The sequence below is a fragment of the Chroicocephalus ridibundus genome, chromosome 2, assembly GCF_963924245.1.
Source record: "Chroicocephalus ridibundus chromosome 2, bChrRid1.1, whole genome shotgun sequence".
NCBI lineage: Eukaryota > Metazoa > Chordata > Aves > Charadriiformes > Laridae > Chroicocephalus > Chroicocephalus ridibundus.
Genome location: NC_086285.1, coordinates 44,591,502 through 44,619,398, shown reverse-complemented (window position 1 = coordinate 44,619,398; position 27,897 = coordinate 44,591,502). Strand labels below are relative to the sequence as shown.

At 40.9% G+C, this 27,897-nt stretch overlaps 1 protein-coding gene across 4 annotated transcripts in view; it reads right to left on the bottom strand.

Annotated features, from left to right (window-relative positions):
• RBMS3 (RNA binding motif single stranded interacting protein 3) overlaps window positions 1–27,897 on the bottom strand; it is a 609,999-nt gene that overhangs the window by 347,216 nt on the left and 234,886 nt on the right. For 2 of the 4 annotated variants that reach the window (XM_063325233.1, XM_063325235.1), the window contains one exon: window positions 5,602–5,768. In XM_063325233.1, the coding sequence (XP_063181303.1) occupies window positions 5,602–5,768 (167 nt within the window). Of the gene's footprint in view, window positions 1–5,601; window positions 5,772–27,897 lie in introns of all 4 variants that reach the window. The other 2 variants (XM_063325234.1, XM_063325236.1) reach the window with 1 other exon arrangement.

Sequence of the window (27,897 nt, the reverse complement as noted above, 5' to 3'; positions counted from 1 at the left end):
CTGATATTAATTACAGAAGAGACCTAGATTATGTTCTGCTGTTTGAATTAATATTGAAGCCACAGTGGACCTTGCTTTAACATACACAAGGTTACAGAACACAGTAAATTCCTTTATGTCTACAAAGATTACTCCTTAAAAATACAGCAGTAGACAAAGGCTAACACTCTACTGCTATATAAGTCTCGGATAGTTTGGGTTTTGTCTTCACCAGGGCCAGGATAAGAACACCAGTTTACACTGGGTACAAATTTGGTCTGACTTCATCACAGAACAAAGGATTTACTCCAGGAATTCTTTTGGTCTTTTTTGGTTTTGACCTCACTATGGGGATTCTATTTTTGTTAACCTTTATTTTATTTATAGTTCCCAGTAATTATTTTTAATTAACATTGTAATGCAGAAAAAAAGGAAAGGAAGGGAACTTACGTTCCCCACACCTTCACTTCATCAGTTCACATATAATAAGGGCTTCTTATCTTCACAAAAGAAGAGGAAAATAAAAATAGCCAGGAATTTCAAACTCCTACTGTCTTAACACATGGCAGAAATGGCCATCATGAACTCGCTATAAAGCTCGGTCTAATTGAAAAGGTTGTACTTGTTGCAGCTCTTACCAAGAGACCCTGTCCTGAAAGGCACCTTGAACCCCTCTGAAACCTCAATGAACTCAGCAGTTTTCTGTGGGGGCAAAAGGAATACGCACAGTTCATTTCAAAAATAGCCCAGGATTTAAGTAATGTGTGCATTTTCAATTAATAACCTCAGTTACATTATCCTTGGGGCTATCCTTTAGCAGAATCCAAACAGTGGCAGCCTGAATATTTATTCAGATGTTGCACAGGGACAAAACCAAGGACGTTCAGAATGGAATGAGAGCCTAAACTCTCACACTTCATGACTGGTCAAGGAGACAATCATCATACTTTCAGAAATGAAAAAAACCAAGCAAACAAAAAAACCAAAACCAAAAAACAACACAAAACCTTGAGCAATCTGGACAAAACATGGATCTAGAAACTATATATGCCTGAGCAGCATACAGACTTGCTCCTCTTCAGGTTTAGATATTTTTACTATTGTTGTTTTAATGAAGTCCTTTAATTTTACTCTGGACCACAAAGAAGTCAAAACTTGTTGAAGGGTGATGAGATAGCTAATCCAAACAATAAAAACAAAGCAGATGGAAATAGAAGATTTCTGAAGGTACATTATGGGCACAAGGGGGAAGGACTAAATCAGGACAAGACATATGTAAGTTTAAACTACCAGACACTAGAAGTTTGAAGTAGCTTTCTTTCAGACTATAGACAGGGCATGAAAAAGCCATGACTGAATCAAGGTGGACAGGGATTATCTTTTGAATACATGACAATGTCTTAATAGTGCAATGCACACGGCTTTTTTTTTTTTTAAGTCATATGTTGTTCTTTTTGTTCTTTTTAAGCCTATTTTTCTTTTGAAATTGGGCAGGGTGAGGGGTTGGGGGTGGGGAAGAGATAGTTTATCTCTTTTCCCAAATTCCCATTCTCTTCTCCAAAATTTATTTTATCTTTTTAAAAAGTTTTGGGTCTAAGTCTTCTTCAGTGCAAACATGTAAGAAAAGACAGACAGAAAGACCAAAATCCTGAGAGACTGACTGTGAGGTTTTGAGATTAAAAATGTTTCAAAGTAATAAAGCTCAAATGTTTAATTTGTGCATGAGATTTCCCTCCATCTATCTCCACCGGGATGTAGTCAGTAAGAACGGGATGTGTCCAGTATACCAACAGGGAACTAAGCCATCTGTGTATGTTTTTAAGAGAATTTTTGAATTCTTCTGGATGAAATATAACACCATGCATGAAAATTAGAGTGACAGATTATGAATATTTCAAAGATAATCATTTATATTTTACTTGTACAGTGACACACCATGCACATTTTTCTGTCTATAATCTATAATTTTACATCTTAAGGTTGATTATCTTTCTTTTTGATGAAAAGCATATTTTGACTGCGAAGATACACGTATAATAGTGTGTAACACTGCACCAGCAGAGACTGTGTACCTCAGAGAAATAAATGCTAATGATGTGATATTTGCTATTATTTTTATGAAATACTTAAAAATCAAACTTTTAGATTAAAAATTTCTGATGATCAATATGATCACAGATGGGTATAAAGCTTCTTTTTTAAAAACCTCAGGAAAGGTTAAGAGAGGCCTAGGTCCATCTTTGGAAGTTCCTTTACTCACTGTTTATGAAAATCCAGAAGATATATACATAAAAGAACAACATATTCCTGCTTGCTAAACATTCCTGTTCATTCTTTTTCAATGTAACCTTTGACAGAGTACTTTCACGAAGTCCCCAAAAGATACAGCGCAATTTAACAGCTCCCTGCTGCAAAAGAGAATTTGATGCAACTCTGCTGGACACGCGTTAAACCAAATACTGAGGCTTAGAACCACACAAAAAGAAAATCTTCCAGTAGCAATTCTTTTTTTTTTATTTACTCAGCTACTGTACAGCCTATGATGACTTGTTTTCCTTTAGTTATATGAACAGTTTGACAGATTACTGTGACAAGGTTACCCTTAAATTGATAAAAGGTTTTATAGTGTCGGAACATTTGTCAGAAACGTCTGACATCACGTGTAATGGACTCTGCACTTCAAGCATCAATGGTACTCCAGTCTGCTGTTTTCTGTTTAGCGTGCGATACACACCACCTAAAAACACACAGCACAAATATAGAAAAGCGGGCAGGATTCACCAAAACAGCCCCATACTTTATCAAACAATTCTGATTAAAGGGTTTCCCTTCCATAACCTATGAGGCAAAATGCAATTAAAATAACAAACGTTACACGTCACTTAAAGGGTGGCTTCCTTGCTGGAATAAACCCGGAAATGGGATGAGCTATGATAGATGTACATAGCCGTAAGTATTTCCAGTATTCCCTGTAGTTCAGAGAGAGAAATATTGTGGGTTTAGAACATTATTCCTCAGACCTGCCAAATGCCAGACATTGCGAGTGACTGTTATAGTGCTGGCAGCCTTCTCACATGCTAGAGTGGAGGATATAGGTTCAGAAGGGCCCATTTTAGGCACTGCCAGCCTGCCTTGGGGAACTGGTGTCCTGGGCAGAAGCTAGCTTTGCCGAACACCTCCCTTAAATGCAGCTCTCCCAAAATCCTCTACTGCAAAATAATAAGATGGTTTATGGATTGGAATTCAGGTTTTCACCTCAAAACCTGTAGCAAATTACGCTAATACTTCTAGGGAGGAAGCCTAAGAGCCAGCACCTTCTGCAGTTTTGTGAATACCTGTTCACAGGAAGTCCTGAGCGCGTGATGAGACCCCAGCCATGTAAACCGAGAGGGTTCTATAGGAGACAACCATTTCTGAAGAGACAGTGTATGTCTTGCTGATATAGCAGCACATTGCTGCAATACAGACTGCATTTGGAGGGAGAGGAGGGGTGGAGAGAAGGGATTTGGACCTTTGTCCACCTCCACTGTGTAACCATCTGCAAAGGTAAAGAAAAGGTCTTGCAATATATTACTTTAAAAATCTACGTGCTGCCATGACAAATTCTTCAGATGTTTTAAACTTTCCCTATATCGTTTTTCCCTTTTGCTTTGATAAATACTTTTACTATTCTGAAAAAAAGACAGAACAACTATCTAGTTTCTCCTCACTTCCACTTAGCCAAAGGATAGAAAATCAGCAAAATGAATGTCAGCATTTTTCTTAAAGAGCATCTGTTCGCACAGGAACTCCACGATAGCAAGACAAAGCCCTCTAATCACAGACCAGATTAAGTTTAGTGGAGCACATTAAAAATTTTACCACAGTGCCGAAAGGAAGCTCTCAGATACTTGATGTGCACTTCCCGTACGCAGACAAGGGGTAGGGACATGCTCTCTGAACTTCATGATTCAAGTAACACTGCTCGTACCACAGCTGACTTGCACCTCACACCACAACTGCAGCACTAAATGCCACAGCTGTGAAGCTCCTCTAGGAATAGTTAGTTCATTCCTGATCAGCTGCTCGGCTGAAAGCATTTATCTGAACGTGGAAAGGGTCAGACTGCAAGAAGATGTATAGCAAAATAGTTTTTTTGAACGTCAGCAGACTACAGTCAATTTATACCTACAGAGGATCTGGCCCTTGAACTGGGATTATCTGTGACTGTCACAAGCGGGAAGTGTCAATGAATGTAGTTTGTACAAATGTCAGACAGGTACACTCGCAATTCAGCTTGCATGAAATATGAAAAATCACCAGCATGCTATACTCCTGTGAACAGTGAGCCAGTTCTGCCCATAGCAGTTTTAGTAGGAGAAAGCCACAGGGAAGAGTTTCAAGATCACATAATTTTGCTAAAGTTCAGATATCGCTTCAGTAAGACTGCTAGTCCCAGTCCCGGCCAGCCATATCCACATAAAGCATACTTAAGGAAGTCTTTCAGCATTTTTGTTCAAAGTCAGAATGACATAAAATTGTAACACTCCATTAAATTGTTACTCCTATCGCAAGCTTCGAAACAGCCGCCATTTGGATTCAAGTCAGTAGACCTGCCCCAGAATGTTCCTTATTTTACCAAACTTCATTTATTGATCCCTATTTTAAAGGCTGATTTGTGATGAAAAATATCAGTGATGCTGTTGTCTTTTGGAATAGACTATTCTATGGCAAAACCACTGCAGTTCTGCATCATAACAAGGGTGTGTTCTTTTTTTTTTTTTTTTCAAATCTCTCCATGTTCTTATTTCAACACAAAAAAAAAATGTAAATTCCACCCAGGTGATCTCTGGTTAGAATCTCAAACTAGATTATTCCCCTCCCACATGTCATCAATAATAATTAAGAGTTTGGAAGTCCAATCAGGTTCTCATTTCTACTGGTATTAGCCGCTACATTCAGTCGAGTGAGGAGGGGTAACAGGGTGCAACATTTTAGGAAACAGTTCTGTTAATGATGCATGAGGAGCAAAGAGCTCCTTCCTGCTGCCTCTCCAGTTTCAACAGGAATAGAACACAACAAAACTGATACTTATGAGTACAATCTGCAAACATGACTCTCAAGATAAACGGGGAGGTAGAAGGTGCTGCTTTCTACACCATCAGTTTTCAGTGGAACTGCAGTTAATTAGATGGTTGCTACAAGGCCACCTTCAGTGGCTTTCAGGCTTCTCAATCTTTGAGCCTGGCAATGTGTGACATGGCAATCAAAAGGTGTGATAAATAACTGAGGTGGGAACACCCATGTTTTGTTGTGCACTGGGTTATGATTCACAGATCATTGTAACTATAAAATCTGCCGTTAGGGAAGTCTTCTTGCCATGCAAATTCTCCTTTAAACATAAGAAAGGAACCATATTAAACAGAAGTCAGCGTGAAGGCCCTCACCTCTCTATCCCCCCAAACTCATGACCAGACGGTTTTCAACAGGCATTAATTAGCTGTTCAAACTAAAGGAATAACAGTTAACCCTCAAGCGTGGGAGGCTTCTGATGTCTTTTTGTGGACATAAGTAAGTGTACACTGAAAGGCCAGCTTTGACATTTTCCTACCCGAAGACATGGAGGATTTTAAGTGCACTTACGGCTGGCACAGCTTGATGAGGTCCTGGTCAGTGGTGCCGGGTGGAAGGCCTCGAATGTACAGGTTGGTTTTACTCAACTGCTCTCCGCTGCTGTTGTTGCTGCTGTTGTTGCTGCTGTTTGTGCTGGGGCTGGGAGGAGCCATGGGGTGGGGAGCTGGTGCATAGGACTGCTGGAAACACAACAAAACAAAACAAAAAGGCTGTTACTGGAAAAGAAAAGCATGGCAGACTCACATGCTTTACCCAGGTAACTCCCGAGCTATGCGTTGAGGGATGCTTGTCCTGCCGTCCCTGCCCGCCGCCAGCTGCCCACTCCCCCAGTGTGTGTGCCTGCCCCCAGCCAGCAACGCCTTTCAAAATGCAAAACAAGGCCCAGATTTTGGGTATCGCCCACTTCATGGCTATGAAGTGTATGATTTTACTTTATTTTTTTAATCTGGAACCGCAGCAGCTAGATTATGAGCCGATTTTATCTAGATCACAAAGCTCTGAAGTGACAGATACTTTAGAGTGGCTGGTATTAAAGAAAGAAGTTAAACACAATCTGCTTTCAGAATACGCTAAGACAAAAATAAAAGTATCTAGCCAAAGGTATGGGAGCTGATGCCAGAAGTGTAGTAAGTCTTTTGTAAACATGAGGAGCATCCAGTACACACACAGTCAGGTGGCAGAGAGTTAGCTAGCCTGAGAGGGGAAAAAATCCAAAGCAGCCTGAAAAGACTCTGTCATTAGGGACACCTTTCACTATAGAGAAACAGGGTTTGGAAAAGATGATCAGGTTAGGACCTCCTCCTCTCAAAACCTTACCCACTTCTGAACAACCACAAACCACACACACAACTGAGAAATATCGCTTAAAAAGGGAGGGATTCTCACAGGGAAAACAACCCTCTCCCCTAACTCCCTGGTAAATACATGCTATGAAAGAAGAGACACACATGCTATAAAAATTAGCCAAGCACCTCCGATCTGGGGCAACAACAGAGAATTTAAGCTGTTGCAACCATCCCCAGCTCTCTAACCATCCGCACATTTATTTGCAGCACAGAGTGTTTGTCAGGAGAACAGAGGAGTGGTTGGAAGGAGGAGGCCGTGTCCTGTCACCACTGGGACTTATGCAGAAAAGAGGAGATCCAAGGGAGGAGCTGGGGGATGCTGTGGGCCAAGGCTCTGGCTGGGCAGCTGGGGGAACCGGAGGCAGGGCTCCAGGAACATAAGCGCCTGCTGAGAGGGGGGGAAATCCCATTTCTGCAAGCCGATCAGCTTATTCCGCTAGCAGTGTGCGTGGTTACAACTGCAGGTAAATGTTGGGCCAACGCTAAGTTAACCATGATGTGCTAATGGACTAACAAAAGCAAAACATACGCAATTTTCATTATAGTAGCAAAGACACTTCAGTGATTTCTAATATGCTCATTCTGCATTTAGGCCTCGAACGGAGGCAATATTTAAGTCTGTGAGTAATTCTGATCACATTAATCAACTGCCCCTTTCATTTCAGTGGCCCTACTTTAGTGCTTATAATTATGCACTCACTAGATCAGAGCCTCAGTAGATGGATATTTTTAAATTAATAGCTCTAAACTCTTTCAAACAGGTCCCTTTACTTAGAAGAACCAAAAAAAGTTGGAGAACATAAGGGGACTACCAGTGATAGGTGAAGCTCAGAGGTTTTGATGAAATACATGAAGTACAACACTTGCAACAATGCCTTTCCTGCTGCCCTCCTCCTCTCTTCCCAATTTCTCCCATTTAAACCGGGAGAGTGGGAACACACCATCAAGCATCAGGACATCAGAATCCTTCTGCAATCTAGCCTGGTTGTAATGTGACTCAAGTAGGACTCGTTAAAAGGAAAAATCAGTTTAATGGACAGTGCGACGGCCATGCTAGCAAGTAATGACATTTGCTCTCATCTACAGTGAAAGAGAAAGGGCAATGAGCTTCCTTCCCCGAGTATCTGTGTAGATACTTTTGCTGACAATCAAAAGCACTTAATGCGTACGGATCATATTTCACTGCACACACATTTTATCAGTGGGTAATCCCCACCCACCCAAGCTTCAATGTCATTCCCAGAAATAGAGAGCTGAAGCAGCAGCCGCAATTACCAGGCACAGGGAATGGCCTCAACTGAGCCCCAGTGCCACGGGCATGTCCTGGAAATCGGCTCCACGCCACAGCCATGGCACGGCTGGGTGAAACTGGAGGGAATAGTAACCTCTGACAAAGACACAGACACATGTCTTAAACATCCTGGCTGAAAGCATATTTAAATCTTTGAGCACTCCAGAGCCATGGCAGAGGTAAATGTGACTATGTGTAGCACATACTTGCTTCAGTATTATCAAGAGCCCGGGAAATATCCTGTGTCAATCTTGCACATTTTGAGCATTGGTAATATAAACTTTAAAAAAAATAATTAAAAAAAAAAAATAATCAAGGTAACATTCTTACTTCTTTACTCCATGCTTCCAAGTTTACCACGCACACTGAATGCACATAAATGATGTAAAGCAAGGACAGAATTTTCTGTAAGCCAATAAAGTGCTATGTACTTTAATTATTAATTGTTATTATTATATATGTCTTAGCAGGGGATAATGAGTAAATGGCCTATTCTCACACCAACCTAACAAGCAAGAAAAAAACAAGTGGAAATATACCTTTGAAATACAAAGAACAATTTTCATTCTATTATAAGATCTTTATCCTCACACAGAGGAAAGCACTGGGGGCCTAATTCTAATTTAAGCTTAAGACATTTTATCCCTCTCAACCAGCTGAAAGGGGACCTAGAAGCAAACATGAATTACATTTACACCAATTTTAAGGCCCCAGCTACACAAAAAAAAAAAAAAAAAAAAAGAAAGAAAGAAAAGTCCTCAGTATACCCAGAGAATTAGGCCATGGAATAGGTAGTCCCTCAAGCGAGAGCTGCTCAGACAATAGGAACACAAAAACGCCCAGGTTTACAGCAGCATCCACAGAGATGCTTTAAGGGTGGGAAGAGAGGTGGCTATAATCTAGTTTGGAGGATGTCGATCTTCTCAGACCAGTAAGCACTGCTATACTCCAAACACTCTTCGCTAATAAATCTCAGCCACTGCAGCCCGTAGTAATTTCCATGCATATCCAATACCCCAGAATACCCTTGGCAGAAAGATTACAAAATTGCCTATACTGAGGCTGATGACATCTTCTGGCTGGTTGCCAGACTAAAAGCTTCAGGTCAGAAGAAAACTTTGAATTCTTTTTCCTGAGACGATGAGTGTATGACTGATGGCACAAGTATGCGTTTTGCCTCCGAATGAGCAAAGGGTCTTGTTCGTTAATCTCCACGTAATACCTGGAGTGAAAGAAATTAATGGCAACCTGATGATGATCCCAGATATGGACCACTTGCGACAGGATCCTGGACGATGCCGATGGGGGGCATTGCCTGGGGAGCTACATGTGCACCCAACAGCGGGAAATTTAGGCCTTGTTCTGACATCGGCCCTGGGGGCAAAGCACTTAACTCCTCTGCCACAAGAGCCACGAGGAGCACTGCTTTCCAGACTGGCTCTAAACATCCTGACACCAGCTGCAGAAATCTGGGAAAGATGTTTTGCCAACATAGCCGAGCACAGGATCTGCAGTGCTAGAAAAAAAAGTATTAGGCAAAATATACATGTTTTACTTCAAAAGGGAGCTGGAATTCAGAGCTGGCTTTGCCATTAATTTTTCAAATAACCAGTGCAACCAACTCATTTTTCAATCCTCATGCTTCATTATTCAAGGGAAAGTGTGGTGGGAATGAACTGGTTTGTAGATCCTTCCAAGCAGCTTATTAATTTAGCATGGCTGGCTAATAGGATTTGTTTTCATCTTTGAAAAATGAATGAAATTTCTCTTTTTTCATTATTTAAAAGAAATTAATGTGCTTAATTCTTCTCCAGTCTCAGGAACACACCCTTGCGCTTAAACCCCACCATTGAGCTCTGTGAAGCAAAGTGTCCCATGCAAGTGCACACAGCTAAGCATGAATAATAAGATACCTTGGTCTTTCTTACTCAATAACCCAGAAATGCTGAACTAGAAGCCTCTTGGTTACTAAATGAACAACACTTCTCCTTCCAACATCCAACCTCCTTATGCAAGAACGATATTTATCTTCCCATGGCAACCACAGCACTCTTATGTAGTTTTTCACTTGTTGCAAGTTTAGTCTAAAGCATTTTTCTTCCAAAGCAAAACACTATTTAAAAAAGACAAATTTCAAATATTTTTTTCACATACAATTCCTTTTGGATGGGAATCACAGGCCCCAGATGCCAAGTTGTAGAGTCTGCTTTATTAGCAGCAGCTGGCTCCTTGGCAGGCTTCTGAGGTGGTTGGGCTTGTGGTTTTGGAGTGGCCTCAGAGCCTAGGATACAGCTGGACAGCTATGCTAATGGACTAGCCAATTTGTTTCTGTTCACCTTTGGCTATCCCAAATTTGTACTCTTTTATCTACTTGAAAGTAAGGTCTTGGAAAGATTCCCCATTAACACCGATACATTGACTTTTTCCTATCGTAGTGCATATTTTATATCAAAAAAATGAGTATGACACACGGTCCTGCATTAAAACATGTGTTATTGAAGCAACTGTGAACATACACTATCCATTTTGCTCTGAACTGAGTGTTTTCCAGCTGCTAGATTCATCTCACTTAGAGCCCAATTGCTACACAATTCCCTTCGCTCCTGATTGAGAGGATAAAATAAGGCAAAGTAAATACAAATAGATTGTGCAAATATCAGTTTACAGCTCACACTAGCAAAACATCGTTCTCTTTACACCCTACTGTACAAAGGAGTAATTTTTGAGAGCTGGAGGGTTCTTACTGGCCAATTATAGTGATGATGAGAGGATGCCACCAACTTATCGGCCTGTTGATGGGATTTTGGAGCTGATTGAACTACAAATCTCATATTAAGCAAAAGACAATCATCACAGTTGAAGAGAAAACAGAGACATAGGATAAATGTAATGAAAATAATTAGGTAAAAGCCACAGCAACAATTCTGCCTTCGGTTGGCTTCCTTAGTGAGGTAAGCTGTATTTCTCATTCATAGCGAGGTAGAACAGAAAAGTGAATAAAAGATAAACATTGAGCTGGCAACACAGAAACCTTGTGTATTTTAGAAAGGCTGCAGTCACGGGAGTTCAAGTCATAATCTTCTTCCTGAATTTGTAGTGCATTCGCTAGTCTTGCAGAATCTAGCCACGACTATTGTCTAGCTCCCATGTGGCCAATGAAGGCCTGGAAGACACCGCTCTTCGATGCTTCCCTACGTGGGCAGACCTTTCCCTAGACATCTGACAGAAAACAAACAGATGCAATAGTGGACATATTTTCTAACCTCTCTGCACGGTGACAAAGTTTCCTGGACTGTTTCTGTAGAAGCAGCAACCTACCACTTGGCAACGTTTTTCCATTTGTAAAGGAATGACATGAGAAAATGTAAGTAAACTCAAAAGATGAAGACAGACAGTAAGGTTCAAAGTCTGCTCCATCACAGTCCTTTCAATCAGGAAAACCAGAACACACCTCAAGAGGATTTTGATTTCTCTGAATCACTTCCAAGGCCTTTAAAAGTGATTTGCTGGTTACCAGAAGACCGGTGAGTCAGAGCTGCTGGGTTACGCTCTCTGTACTGCCACTATATCACTGTGCTACCCCAAGCGAGTCATTTAGATTCCTTATGTCTCAGTTTACCAATCTGTAATGATTCTTCCTTACCTTTTCAAGGCTTATATAATGCTCTGTGATTACTGGATGAAAGACGCTATTGAGGACTGTAATCTTACTTAAAGATGGGGAAAATATTATGAAAATTTAACTTAACAACCAAAGCTTTTCCTAGTTCTTTTGCAGACAAAAATTATTTCTGCATACAATGATCTTGATACCCTGTATCTAAACTGAATGAATAAAATAATTTTAAAGCTTAAATAGAATGCCAATTCAATTAGCTTTCTCATTAAAAAATAATTATTTTTATTTTATTTAAAAAAAAAAAACAACTTTGAATTATTCAATCACATTGCTCTCTTGCGCATGCTTCTTATATACGTTGAACTTTTTTTTGTTTCATTCTATTCCAAACAATATCTTTAGTCCATAGGAAAAAGGCATCATTATGTTTTGCTCACCCTTTCTTTCCACACATCAAAAAAGATCACTTGTGAAAAATGACAATTATTAAAAAAAAAATAAAAAGTCCTAGAGTAGGCACAGTAGTCATTCAACAGTCAGATTAAAACTGGCATTTGATGGGTTGATAAAATGCTTTGAGATCTTTGTTTCACACACAAAGCTGTTGAAATTAGTAGGCTAAATACTCCTGGGGCTTACAGTTCCCTTGAATGCAGCACAAAGCCCAAGAGCTCCATAAAGCATAAGCTCAGGAAGAACTTGGCTCAATTTTCTCTCTTCTAAAATACTTCTCTTCCAAATCACGACTGCCTAGCTTTTAGCATTTTATAAGCACGTACAAGTAGACAATACATAGGAAGCAAGGCATCCAAGGGAAGAGGAGTAAGTCCTTTATTGGACAGGACCTACAAAGTATGTCCCATTTCATACAATTTTCTGCATCAAAACGAACCAACAACAGGAATCGACAATTCTTGGCTATCTTTAAGAGCACCGAGTGTTTAGAAACCACTAGCCAGGGTTACATACGCCAGAAGCCTGAAAATTTTCTCACTGATCACAGTATCTTATATTTCGACTAAGAGTGACTGAAATATGTCAATATGTACATCACTCCATTTACCACCTTTACCAATGGAAAACTTCAAAAGCAAATTGGTCAGATGGAAAGCTGCTTATTTTGAAGTATGATGAAGTTTAAATAACAAAGTGGTTTAGAGCACATATCATTAGGATAGACTGATAGTCATCCCATCTGAGGATGAACAGGTCACAGTGAAAACCAGCCCAAGACAAGGAATGGCACAGAGATGAAGAGTGTCGTTTGCAGACTGAGAACGCCCTGGCCGTTGCTGCCCCCCTGGGTTTTGGTTAAACAGATGTAAGCTGCAGAGCCACCAACCTCAGCAGTTCACCCTCTCCTCCCTACATGTTGCTACACCAAAGATAAGACTATTCATCCCTCGTAAGTAATTTTCTGTTTATCCGTGGACTGCACGTCATTCTGGACTAAACTATAGTAGCTTTCCTGAATTTAGAGCTTCTTGCATCCAGACAGGAGGGTACAATTTAGTCCTTAGCACTAAAAAGCCAAAGACTAGGAGTAAGAGCTGTGTCACCAAATAAATATTTTCCAGAGCGGAAAATAACCTTCACAGCCTTGTCTCCTCCCATTTATTTCATGGCAGGAGGCTCCTGTGACAGACCATTCCTGTGGCATTATTTATTTCTCAGCAAGGGAGAAGAAGAATTCTTTCTATAGATAAAGTATTTTGGCATTTTGGCAAACTCGTAAACAATAACCTATATTCTTTGACATAAATTAGTGTTATTGCTTCATTATCCAATCTATTCATGTTTTATTGATGTACTGAGACTAAATGTGAACAGAATCTAGATCTTAAAAATACTAAATCTGGGCAAGCTGGACGATAAAACATTGCAGTTTCCCCAATAAGAATATTTCAGAACACAGGTCAAAATATGACAGCAATTACTGCCTGTGATACAACAACTTTGTGGTAAAAAAATGGGGGGGGGAAATAACAAATTAAAGCAGAAATTATTATTTGTGTTTACATTTCCATGCAGCCAATTTTTGGGCTACAGTGATGAGTTTGTCGGTCCATTTGAAGGTTAAGAATAAAAATGCAGATCGAAAGGCTGATACTTAACTTTCCAAATGTTTGAAAAAACAAACACGTTTTGGGTTCTGAGAAACTAAATTTACTCTCTGGGTATTTGTTTACATGTGGCAGACTAAAAGCGTCTTGGAAATGAGAGGTAGGAGGCACGCGCTTCATCGCATTGCTTTTCTACACACAGTCCACACATACCACAGCATCAACACTGGTCCGAGAACCCGAGTATAATAAAAGCCCATCACATAAAACCGAACTCAGAGCACAGAACAAAACCAAAACATTGATATCATCTCTTTCCTCTCCACTTTGGCGAGCGGAGATCAGAAGCAGATGTGTTTTCATTTTGCAGAATGAAAGGCCAACCAAAAAAGTTTTTCAAATTCCAACTCAAGTTTCCTCAGTTTGTCTTTCTTATGGAGGAAAGAAGTGGGAAATCTGCCACTGTTGACATGAACATTGGTAGGACGGAGAAACCAGGGGTGGCAGAGGTCCCTGGGAACGGCCCCCATCATCTCCCCATGTTACCACAACAATCTTTTGTAGATGTGCATGGGGAACCTCTGCCCCCTCCACCCAGTGCTATATAAAGATGAGCTGTGCCTCCCCTCCTGCGGCTAAAGGAATCCACAGAACACAGAGTCTGGGAAAGGTTTGTCCCAAAGATAACAGCGTGACACCATCAGGACAGAATTTGGGGCATTCCATAGTAGCCAGAGTTCATGTTTTCTTCAGGGCCCCTTGGACTACAGCAATGCGCTGCTCCCAGGCTGGGGGCCAGAGGACACTCACAGAAGGTATGAGCCACCACAAACCTCACCACATTTTTACTTCCAGTGCAAATTCCTCTAACAAGTCCATGATAGCAAACAGCTTTTAAAAGAATTGCCCACACGAGTCATTACAGTTGATACCCAATTCCTCACCTAGGAAGGAACCAGTCTCACAAGACTGATGTCTGCAATGTCATTTAAAGGACAGCTAGAAAGCCCTCTGACAGTAAGCTGATACAGCTGGGATAAGGATCAGTAGCAGTTAGGATTTAGGTGTCAGCCTATGGGGGTAGGTGGCCAAGGCAGTTCTGGCACCTTCACGCCCGTGACAGCCCTGAATCCTGCACCACAAAAGGCTGAGGGAAGCAGGGACGCCAGGGTGGCCACGCATGGGTCTCACCACAGGCAGTGTGTTGCAGGAGGCAGCTGGGTCTGAAAGCCCATGCTAGGAACCTCTCTGTCCCATTCTAGGTACTTCTCTACATCCTTCACATGAGTTGTCTATGTGAAAGAGTGAGTTTCACAGTGAAATCACCATTACATGTGACCTAGGAAACTACTCCACAAAAAGACTGACGTGAAGGAATGGGTCTGCAAGCCTTAAAAGGAACTTGGTAATGAGATAAGTTTCAGACCTTCATCAGGACAAACACAGCTTTAAGCATCACACTACCAACATCCCAGGAGCACACAAAATGTTAGGTACCTGGGAAGGTGAGCCAGATACACCATGACACATTCTGGGATTCAAGCACTTCCGTTTCAGCTAGTGTCACTAAGTGCTTAAACTCATATGCTAAGGAAGCTGAATACAGAGAAACACTCTCCACATTGTTACTGTAGACTCTGGTGTCTTATAAAATCTCCATTTTCTCTAGATTTCATATGTCAGACATGGGAGGTAGTGCAGGAAATGCTTTTTTTTTTTTTTTTAATTTAACAAGCATCTACTATAATTTATGTTTAAATTTTCTTCCAGACGTCAATCAAATCCACTTGAGGCAAAATTTACTAAATAAACTAAATAATTAATGCAAAAATATAGAACCTCTTTATTATATTTTTGGGATGTTCAGAATTACACTCAATTTATTTACAGTCATTTCTACCTTTTTCCTTAAAATTCCAGTTTCTATAAACGATATTGGTTTTGAGGATTAATTTACTCCAGCATGCTATGAATGTCTTATAAAACCCAACGCTGCTGTCTTTTTGAAGCTACGAAATAAAATATTTCCACATTTTTGTTTCCATTCATGCTCTTATTGGGAAACCATATGTATCTTAGGCTGAACTGAAGCCTGAGCACTGAACCCTCAGGATACATCCTATATTCACACCAAATGCAGACTGAGGCAAAAGGTCCAAACTGATCAACCCACCCTCAGGGGTATTTGATCACCTGTGTAATGAGATGTCACAGCAGTTACTACCTACCACCCACTTTGTTGTCATGATTGGAGGTCCTGGGAATGCCCACAGGACTACTGAATGATGAAAGTCTCCTCCTAAATTTTAGAATACTTACAGTCACTGGAAGATGACAACTATATCTTAGCAGCTAGGGAGATTTTGACATCTGTTTTCGCTAGAATATAAATAAAATCACAAACTTTTTTTTGAAAAGTAAAAAACCCTTCAGAAAATCCACTTTCCTTCAAAACCAGTGAATCTGAACATGCATAACCCTGCCCTGCTGGTTAGATATATAAAGGACCCACCATTTCTTATACTGTAATCCAGTGTTATTGAGCAAGTCCTTTCCCTCCTAATTCCTACTTCTTTCTTCAGTGTTTCTGCCATCTCTGTGTTTTAGCACTTCTCAAAGCGGGGGGTGGGGGGGAGGAAGGTCTAAATTTACTATGGTATAAGTTCTCAGTCTCTTCCCATTTCTTCAACAACAGATTGTGCTTCTGTGCTTGTCCGAAGTTTCAAATGTCATTTGACTCATGCACTCAGAAACGGTGACTCAATTAAAATATCCATACAAAACCAACTTGCAGTTTGCTAAAAAGTAACCCACCTTTCCCCCTTTTTTTTTCCCTGATAGGCTTAGAATGGCTCATAACCAGTGCAGAAATTTAATTTCACCATGCCAACTTTCTTTTCTCGGTTCCCTAAAATCATCATTATTTTCTGCTAAATGTTGTGGGATGATGAGCCAAGTATCTTGGTAACATACACAGATTCAGCTGAAGACGTTTCACCCAAGCTATTTTGGGCTTTGCGCCATGCACTTTTTCCATACCGTGCATAACAATACAAAGAACCTGAACTTGTGTGCACAGAGCTGAGAGGTGAAGAGCCTTGCAATGTGGGGACTCAACTGCTTCATTATGCATCTCTGTGAAATCCAAGAGAACACTAATTGGGATAATGAGGTAATCCTGTTGCAAGCAATAGGAATTCAGAGTAACAGGATACATATGTTAAAATTCCTGAAACAAACAAACAAAAAAAAGATTCTAACACATTCATCTCTATTTACTATGTTTTTCATCCAAATTATATATTTCTTGATAAACAAGAGCTTAAATTTCCTTCTGCGCTTTAATATTGCTTCCAGTCTCTTCTGTTAGCTTTCTGGCTCTTTGACCTTTTAATATTCTTCATTCACACATGATTTATTTTCTAAGTCTGAATTTTTTTCTCTGGAAAGAATATGTATTTGAAGTCATTTCATATATTAAAACAGGGTAAGTAAAATAAGAAAGAAAGTCTCCTTAATACATTTCCTTAATAAATGTTGTACCAAGCTTTAGAATAGAAGCTTGAAGAATGTTAGTGTGTAACAATAAGGTTTATATTTCAAATCAGATACATACTAATATTCTAAAATTCTTAATAGCACTGTCTCACACTCGTGTACATGAAAAGTTACACAAAAAAAGGAATTCAAATGAAAAATAATTTCCATCACAAACCAGAAGAGCGACAACTACAATCACTTTTAACAAAACTATAATCAGATTGTAACAGTAACACGCCGTGTTACCAGCTGGAGCAGAAATGGGTTAGGAATACCAGGGCAACATCTATGGGCATATTGGAAGCAAAAGGAAGACGAAGGAGAACACTTGACCACTGCTGAATAGGGCAGGGGACTAGTGACAACAGACACAGAAGAGTCAGGGGCACTTGGTGCTTTCTTTGCCTCAGTCTCCACTGACAAGTTCTGCTGCCAGGCCTCTCAGGTCTCTCTGTCTAAGACTAGGGCCTGGGGTGAGAGGTGCTGCCCCAAAAGAGGAGCATTAGGCTAGAAATTACTCCAGGAAACCATTTATAGGTTACTCAACAACGACCACAAAGGAGATGGCCAATGTCACCATGAGGCTGGTTTCTCTCATCTTTGACAGGTTGTGGCAACTGGAGACATCAGGATGTTCCTGATGACTGGAAAAAAGGCATATGTTACATTTGTCTTCAAAAGATGGGGATCTGGGGAACTGCAGGCCAACCACAGCCCGGCAAAACTACAGAGCAAAGCCTCCTGGGAGCTGTGTCTAAGCACATGAGGGACAAGGTGACTGAGAGCATCCAGTATGGATGAGCAAGGGCAAACAACACTTGGCCAACTTCCTTGCCTTCTGTGTTGAGTTGACTGGCTCTACAGGTCATGGGAGAGGAGTGGATGTTGTTTACCTTTACTTAAGCAAGGCCTGCAATATGGTCCTCCATGGCATCCTTGCAGCCAAACTGATAAAGGCATGAGCTGGAGTGACAACAAGGAGGATAAAACACTGTCTGGAAGGTCAGGCTCAAAGGGTGGTTGTCAGTGGTTTGATGGCAGCCAGGCACAACCAAAAGGTTGATACTGCAGCCAGCCACGTGGTAGGTACCATCACCAGCAAGCTGGACAACAGGAGGAACTGCACCCTCACTGACATTGTAGGTAACAACAAGCTGGGGGGAAGCGGTTGACCGACTGGAGAAAAGGGCTGTCTCAAAATATTAATATCAGTACATCCAATGCTGTAAGAAAGAACTACAAGAAAAAACGCCTTCACCTCACGCATTATGTACATTAAAAACCCTCCAAGTTTACTTACAGAACAAATGTCTACTAAGTGATCTCTGCAGGTGCAGATATATCCTATAATCAAATTCAGCTGCACACAACGGATTTACTAAAACTGAGACATCTGAACTTTATTCCTTTGCTGTGCTTTGACCTCAAGTTTAGTTCATTTGCTAAAGTCATTATTAAACAACAACGTTCCACACAGATTTCAGCAGCAGTAATATTTACATTAATGCGATATCCTTGGGTTAATGGAATTAGAAATGCTGAAAATCCTATTCCTCATCTTCTTCGAAGATCGACAGTGTAGTCTAAGGAGACACTGACTAAAAAAATGCAGTACCGTTATTAAAGGCGCTCTGGTTCTCAATCATTTGAAATGAAATAAACTGGCAGATCTTTAAAATCTCTGAGACTAAAAATTACACAATAAATGCCATTGCCAGCTGCAATCAGATAATCAAAGTTCAATTTTGGTAAGATTTTAAATTAAATGCACCCCTAATTATAACAAATAGATTTTTTACCCTCTTTTTAAAATGGGGAAGGCAATCTGACTCCCCCCATAATATCAAGTCATAGCTCACAGTGGCTAGTGTACTCTGAGCCTAAGATACTGTGACTGCCTGGTCTATCTCAGACATAAAATGTCACCCACAATAGATCTGAAGTGGTAGCCAAAACTTAAGCCTCAATTTTTGGAAATTTGATCCAAGAAAACTTGAAAAATAACTTATTCAGTGATCTGCAATGGTAAAACTGCAACAGTATGCTGAAAGGCATCAGTACAAATACCGCAGGTCTCCTCGGTGTTGTCTGAGGACAGCTGCAGGACTGAATCCTACTTACCACACAACGACTAAACTATCACTAAACAACTCTGCAAAGGCTGGGGTCCTGTGGAAAGCAGAACATATCCAATCAAGTATTTCAATGACCATGTGGTAATGACTACTCACACAGGATCCAAATTCGGACTGCACAGGCTCATGAAGTACAACATTTCCTAACTTCTGTCTCCTATACTGTATAACCTTAACTTCCTTTAACATAATTACAGAGTCTGATAACAGAAGCTGACAGTTACTTTCTGTAAGAAATGCCACATTTGGAAAAAAAAAAAGCCCACCTAGCAGAGAGCTCTACATTTGGGAGTTGCTAATAACAGGTGTTTTGGGAAATGGCATAAGAAATGCAACCATAGAGTAATTATTCCCAGTACGCCTTCCACTTTGGGACTTCCCAACCAGAGGCTGCACGTGGACTATCAATCTAAAATGTACTGAAGGTACTACCTCTTCCATGATCTGGCTCATTTAGACTTTAGACCTCAAAAATCTCTTTGTGGGAATCAGTTTTAGAATTTAATTTGATATTAAAGAAAAAAAAAAAAACTTTTATTTTAAATCTGCCATCAAAATAATTTCATTGGTGCAGCTTTCACCCCATTTTTGTTTTACAAGGAAAATTTTGCAGTGGTTCTTTTTCCACCTTCTTCCTACCATTCAGAACATTTTATGTGAAACTCTGTCATACTATATCCCATGTCTCACATGGATAATCCTCAAAAACATGAGGAGGTGGCAGCCACCCAGTCAGGGGGATTGCTATCATGTCTTTTTGCGAGTAAATGGAAACATCGTTGACATGATGATGCATGTGCCAAAATACAGAGTCAGATTATTAAAAGTGCTAGATGTTTTTAGCACACTTTGGTAAACAAATGTCTATATTCAAAAATACTTCTTCCTAGGGATTCCTCCTAAAAGGAAAACAAGAAAAAGGGAATCCTAGACTAAAAACATAGAGATACTCTTTTAACTCTACTGGTGTAAAACATCTGTGTTATCCCTCATATGACTAATGCTTTGTTTGCAATGGCTTGCCATTAAATTTCCTTTCTTGAACTTGGGCTAATGCAGTTCTTAGAGTGTGAAAAGTCCTTCCATGAAGGAAATAACCTGTTATCAGGTTCTATATATTTAATTGAAGTCCGTTTTTCATTACACATCATCCTACCACCCCTAACAGACAAAACTCTGCTGCACAGGAGGAAATACATGCAGTAACGTGGCATCCCTGGGACGGAGCCTGCCATAGCTTCATGCTGCCATACAGAGCTGGGCTCTCCCTGCCCCTCTCTCTGGCTCCCCGCGCTCAAGACCTCACCCGGCTCCTATTCCATCTTCTGGAAGAGCCTCCGTAGCCAGCAGACCTTTGACAATCTGGCAAGGGTCACCACAATTTAAAAGTTCCTTTGCAGGCTGTATACTGAGGGTTTCTGAACCACAAGTGGCCTCCTGGCATCCTCCTCCCTTTCTCCCCCTCCCCCCTTCTAAACATCAGCAGCTGCATAAAGAAAGATGCCTCAGAGCATCTAGAAGGACGGGAGTCGTTCAGGCTCTGATAGTGAAAAGGGCAAGTACAGGTGAGGGTCAACATGCAGAGTGATTCCTGCAATTAGTACCACAGCTCTGGAAAACACAGCAATGGCTATGAAGCTATACACATGCATTCGTTACGTTTCTTTGTCTCCATATCATACATTTCTTCAGCAAAGAAACCATTTTTCTTTTCTCATTAACACTTTTACGGTCTTCGGTCATTCTTCTGCAGGAAGCTAACTAGTACATTAACACAAGTCAGGAAAACAAGACTTTGAAATATTTCTCCCCCTGCAAAGCCATCGAGTACGATGACACACGGTATAGCCTGGTTTTCCTAAGCACTACCCTCCAGAAGCGTTAACTGCCAGATTTCTGCAGTGACAGTCTGCAAGGCTAAAATTAGCAGGCAACACCTTCCCTTGCACCTCATCACATGATAGGAAACAAACATAAATAGGGAAATACAATATGTTCCTAAAGGTGGAGTCTGAATACTTTCATCCTTTTAACAGTTTAGAATTAAAGGACACTTACACAAGCAGCTTCTCGTCATATGTCATCTGTTACTAGCATTATAACTCACTTTCTGCGTAGTTAAAAAGATGATCACCTCTAAATATGCTCCTTTACAACCCAGCCTGGCCTGAATCGAATTACTTCATGTCTATGCTACAGACAAAATGTTTTATTAGGCACCACTATGTTACCAGACGCCTATTTATTCTAGCACCCTTCTGCATACATAACACAAGCCTTTCACTGTATCCATCTCATTGATAACTGTTATTCTACATTTCACTCAGGAGTATTGCAGACTCCTTCAGCGGTCCACATCCCTCCTTCCTGCACTACTGAGATGCAGATGATTGCAGACTGGATGGCAGGACTTGGAAAATAAAACACCTCTTTACTGGGGGGGGGGGGGGGCGGGTTGAGGAATGGTGTGGTTCTTTTACTTTTTTTCTCTCAACAGTGCCATGCAGTCGTCAACAGCCATGCAAAGCAGCCATGGTCCTTCTTTTTCAAAACCTTGTCCAGAGGACACACATACAATCAGGCATATTTAAGTCAATTTGCTAATTCAAACACAACGAACGTTAGAATTAAATCTGAAGTTGTATCACAGTCTGCACACAAAAAGAAAGTTCAGCCAAATTATCAACTCATTTAGGACCTTTATTTCTCCTGCATAAAGGAAGCAGGAAGAGGGTATGTTTAGATCAGATATCAGGAAGAAATTTTTCATTATGAGGGTGGAGAGGCAGTGGAACAGGTTGCCCAGGGAAGCTGTGGATGCCCCATCCCTGGAAGTGTTCAAGGCCAGGCTGGATGGGGCTTTGAGCAGCCTGGTCTAGTGGGAGGTGTACCTGCCCAGGGCAGAAGGGTTGGAACTAGAATGACCTTTAAGGTCCCTTCCAACCCAAACCATTCTGTGATTCTGTGTCAGTGTTGCATGACACGCCATTGCATACAACAGGAGCACGTATAGCTAATACGATTCCACTTAGACAATGCTCTGACAACCCGCCTCTAAGCTTATCACCACCTCGCTGGCTCAGTTCTAGCTCAGCTCAACTACCTCATCTACTCTTCTTGCTGCAGCGGTGTGCCTGTGGCTGAAGAAAAGGGATAACTTCTCCCTGAAGTTCGTTGAAGCAAGGCTCCAGCTTGGCCACGAATTCCCAAGGCAGCACCCTGGATGCACTGAAGCCACAGCGATTTCAAGCAGACCTGAGGTGGGGAGAGGCAGAGATTTTTCTGCAAATCCTCAGGGATCCGACTGCTTCTATTTTAGTATCCCTAATTACAAACATCGCTATTTTTGGTCCTAAAATGTTCTGAGCTTTTTTAAAATTAGCCACAGCATTTTACTTGAAGACACCCTGGCAGCGGGCAGCTCCACAGGCTAGCAGCCTGCTTGCTAAAATAGTGTTTTTCAGCTACTCACTTGATTGCAATAACATTTCTGACAGTTTAAACTTAAGTCCCAATGTAAAGACATCCTTAGCAAAAAAAAAAAAAAAAAAAAAAAAAAAAAAAGGCCTCTGGATTAGCACTTCTCGCCCAATATCCCAAGTTAGTGAAGTGACCTTGATGTTTAATAAGAACCATTTATGCCAACAAAAGGGAATTAAAAACAAACACACACAAAACCCCTTCCCCTGCCACAACGGCTAAGGAGCAAACAAGGCCATCCCCATCGATTCCTTTCAAGCCATTCATCAAACTACTGGCAACAAAAATAAGGTCCAGCTTCGTTACAAAATGAACAATAAAGAAAAAGGAAGTTGAAAATTAAGTAAGAAATGCTCACAGACAATAGATGGGTTTAATTTTTTTTTATTTATTTTTTGTCAACAATCCAGGCACCAGGGTTTTCTGCACTGCATTGAAAAATTAGTAACAAAAGTACTAACAAAATTATGTGGCTGTTTCCGATTAATTTCGTGACTTCGAATTTCAAGTGGTTCTTGAAATTATTTCATTATTTATCAGAGCTTTTTTTTTATTATATATAACATTCATTAATGAAATCAGAACAGGATAAACTACTTTCATCTTCATAAGCAGTAGCTGATCTTACTCAAATAAATATCCAAATTAGTTTACTTTCACTCCCTGAAATTCTATCGTTCCTATTTACAGATTTTTAAAATGAGCTCAGCTTCCTTGAAAAGCAAAACCAAAAATTCCTACAAAACAAAAATCCACCACCAATAAAAAATTCTTAACGCTTTCTCCAACCTAAGCCCACAATATTTGCCTTCATCTGCCAGGGGCTTAAGAGTGCCTTAGCTATATTTATCAGCTACAGGGTGGCATCAGTTAGGAGGTGTGCACATCATCATCAGCTCTGTTTCCCATCCCATGCACCCTAGGAGACAGGGAACCCCTCACGCGAGGTTATGGTCCAAGGGCTTGGTCATGCTTTCATCGTCACCAAGGAGGAACACCGCTGACACACAAGGACCAACACATTTGCCCAGGGTAGGTGAGGCAAATAAGCAGGAGTGGACTAGACAGAGATGCACGGAAGTGCCCCATCAAGAAGGGGATGGAGACCACCAGGATCTTGGTACAGCATCACGCAGCTGAATCCCGCTGCCTTGCAGCAGTACCCAATCCCTTCTTCACATCCTTCACTTGCCAACGGAGCAAAGAGTCTCCAAAATGAACGGTGAGGGGGTAGCACTTCATATCAATTAATAAATTTTACAATAAATAATACCAGTTCTGTCGCAAGGCCGAGAAGTGATTACCAAGATGCCTCATAAATCAGTATCAGCTTGCCATATTTTGAATTTAAAGCCATTAAGAATATGAAAGGAGAACCTTTCTTCACAGAAGGTAAAAGTTGGCAGGATAGAAAGTCTCTTGACATCTAGTACCAACGTTAACACTTTCACGTGAAGCGAGGTAGCAGGATAATTATCTTTTCTGAAGATCTGGTAGCATTGCTTATAGCTAGCAGGTTAATTTTCTCTATTTTCTAAGCTCCTTGCAGTGATCCACTGATGGCTGATCCCCCTCTCTAAGCTGACAGTTTATCCAAATAACTGACACTATTGTTGTTATCATTAAAATAGCTTCCATTCAAGCTGCCATTGTCTAACAGCCATGGTCTGTGTATATAAAAAGAAAACCCTTTAAAACTCATTTCGAAGATGTCTGTTAGCCCAGGAAATATTTAACAGCAGCAGTAGCTATGCAACAAGAAGGTTAAGCTAGTTAGTGTTTGTGACAATTGCATTTAGCTATTCTATCCAATGGCAAGAACATCCGTGCATTTATCAAGGGAACAGATTTAGTAAGAAACTGCACACAGCAAGAAGTAAATGAGAGATGCAGGGAAAACTCGTATTATTGTGGCATCTGCTAGAGCTATTTTAGAACGGTGTCCCCCTGTGCTGCTCCACTGACGGGCTTGTGAGTATTCACTAAAATTAAAATCCATTTCTCAGGCATTTGTAAATAGGCCACAAAAACGTCGCAAGTTTTAGAGGTTTTTATTATGGTCCCAGTATTTTCTCCATCCGTTTAGAAAAACTTACAGCCTATGCTTTGCGGTGGCCTTTGTGCCATGGACCTGCTATGAGAAAGGCTCTGCACTTCCCTCCTCCTCTGCCAAAGAAGATATTCCTTGTGGCACATCCTCAGCCCTCTTGCACATAGGGCCAGTCTCAGGAACAGTTTGCCCTGAGGCTTATTCATTCCTCAAACTGGATTTTATTATTAGAACAAAAATTTTTCTAGGGACAAAGCAGGAACTCTGTTCTCAACGGCTTTGGGCATCCGATTTGCTTAAATCCATGTTAAAACCCTGGTTCATCTTCCTCTTTGCCTATGCACAGGTACTCCTTGCACGGGCAAGGCCAAATATTTATGTCCTATCATTTTTAGCTTTTTAAAAGTTCTAATTCATTGTCACGTGCAGCAGGGCCCACCTCTTTTCAAAGCAAGCTGTTCAACTCACCAACGTTTAATTAAATTTTGCCTCCCATTAGGATGTGGCAGTCTGACCAGACAACCAGAAAAACATAAACGCAGAAATGGCTTCGAGCAGGATTGCAAGCCCGCTGCTCCCCTTGGCAAATCTGAGCTGCTCACACAGGTACTGAAATAATTGGGGCGCTGTGAAAAGATACTCAACTGTGAGAGCAAAGGTTGTGTAAATCCAACCACAGCTACCTTCTACAAAAATGCATATACCACCTCTCACTCTTGAGTTTTAATTTTTTTAGTTGGAATTACATGCTATGGCAAGGTCTATGTTACCTCAAGAGACAAAGACAGGAAAAAAGAAGTATTGGGAGCATAAGACAGAGAACTAAAACGTCACGTCTGAAATTTAAAGTAATATGCTAATCTAAAAGCCTCCTTATTACGTGACTGGGTTTGGAACACAAAAAGCAGAATATATCATGATTTGAATAAGTTGCACTTGGCAATATGAAGGATAACTGCTGAATTGCTGACTTCTATTTCTGGAAAGATAAACTTTCTTCTGATCCTGGCTATACCAACACATTAACTCTTAATGATATCAGTCTCCACATAGTAGTATCAAAAAGGGCTTTTCTTCTTCCTCAACAGGATGATGAAGGGAAATCCTGCTTTCTTAGCTATATAAGCATAAAAAAACCAAATTGCTCACTTTTTGGTGAAAAAATGAAAATTATATCTGTATCATCAAAATGGCCATCAGCTTAGGTGGAGAAAATTATTTACACACTGAAGAGGGAAAGTGCCAAACTGGAGAACAGAGCATCTGCTATGGAGGCGGCTATAATTATCTCATGCATCTGAACACTGCTGGGCATTGAAGTTACACTGGCTATTTTGCCAGATACTCTGTGTTCAGGGCTTTTACATGACACCAGCAGGAAATAATCAAGAGTTTGCAAGGCCTGTCAATACAGACATTACACAGTTCGAAAGGCTCTACTTTCGATGGCTCATGCCTAGTCTTCTTGCTCTAATGGGATGAAAATCTGAACTATTTTGCCATCACTGTCTCGTATTACAAAACACTGTAACGTTGCTAACAGGCTAACAACTACTTCTATACCATCCATCCTGGCGTGCTCTCTTGGTTAAGCGTTTTAACAGAGGTCTCAGATTTCCAAGAGAGCGCACAAAACCCAGCAAAACTGCCACTCTGCAGCCTTACCTCCGTCCAGCCGAAAAAGCAAGCAGGTGCCTTCCCCTCAGCGGATGTACAGTAAGTGCTGTTGCTGCTGTGGGCACTTTTCCCCTGGGGATGCCAAGCGGAGGAGACACTCGAGCCTCCTCCCAAACCTGCGTGTCCCAAACAGGAGCTGTGCTGCTCTGCATCTGCAGGGGCAATGCTCAGACCCAGGCCCCACATTCAAATCCGCTCAGTGAAAGCCTTTCACGGGTGCATTCTTTGATATTTTGTTGGGTTATCAGGCACTTCTGGCCCACTCACAGAGAACATATCAACTACAGCTGATCCCCAGCAAGTCTTTTTTTTTTTTATTAGGCACCTCATGCCTGTCATCAGCAGATCACACAGGAAAATATGGAAAAGGGTTATAAAGCTGTTCTTCTTTTAGGACAACAAATAACTACTGTTCTTTTTTTTTTCCACAAGTAATATGCATAATTGTTCACTTCTGTAAAAGCAACTAAAAAAAAAAAGAAGTAAAACACATTTTTCCCTGTTAATTCCCAGTCTATGCCTGTGCTTTTCTGAGAAGGGATCTGAGAAGAGGAGAAAAAGAATTACATAAATACAAACTGCAGCAAGAAGAAGAGTGTACAACAATTTCCTTTGATTCTGGGAACACTAGAGGCTAGAAGAAACTCATCTGCCTGGGTATCTCAAGGACAGATTCCCACGTGAGACTCCAGCCCGCCTGTGTCACAGACACTGACAGATGGGTTTCCCCAGCCTTGAACAACCTAATGGAGCTTTTAGCCAATTTGCATACTGGCTGTCGCTGGGTGAAATGGGTATGTGTCAAGGACATTAAGCAGGCCAAGACAAAAGTGTAATAGCCTTGTATACAATATCACTTCTTACTGCTTGCTATTTTTTTCCCCCCTGGGGGGAAGAAGAAAAAAAAAAAAAAAAAAAAGAAGAGAAAAAGAAACAAGCAGCCTCGCTGGAAGCCGGTTCTGAGGTAGCAAGTCCCTGCTCCTGGGAATGGGCTTAAGCAACAAGACAGTTTTCTTGCAAAATGGAAGAAGAAAAACACTGCCCAGATAATTACTAGCTAGTTTCTTTTTTTCTTTTTTTTTTTTTTTTTTTTTTTTAAAAGCAAAATGTAGTTGGAGTCTCCCAAACCCTGCCTATATTAGTAATCTATTTTGGTCCCAACCCCACAAAGAGGAGCATGTGGAGCCGATTCCTGCACCTGAACGGAGTCCAAAATAACACCACTCGAGCCCCACGCAGGTACGAGAGCCCAGCTGCTGCCACTCCGTACAAGAGCTAAGCCTAAGGCTAAGTTTTCTCAGGCCTGAGTCCAGATTTTCTTCCATGTCTCCTAGCACCTCACACATGGCTGCATCTTAATAAATTAACAAGAACAACAAAAAAATTCAAATTGGACTCGCAACAAAAATTTACAGCCTGAGGTGAAATATAAGGTCAAGCCCTGAGGGTGGCTGAATTACCTGCTGAGTTCTTGCCACTCTTACTCACTCCAGGGAAAAGTACACCTACTTCATATTTGTCCAGCAATCACCAGAACCTCCTGGCTACATTCGGCTCTCAGTCATGTTAGAATAACTCAGCTACCAGGCAATAAGGTGTGATTGA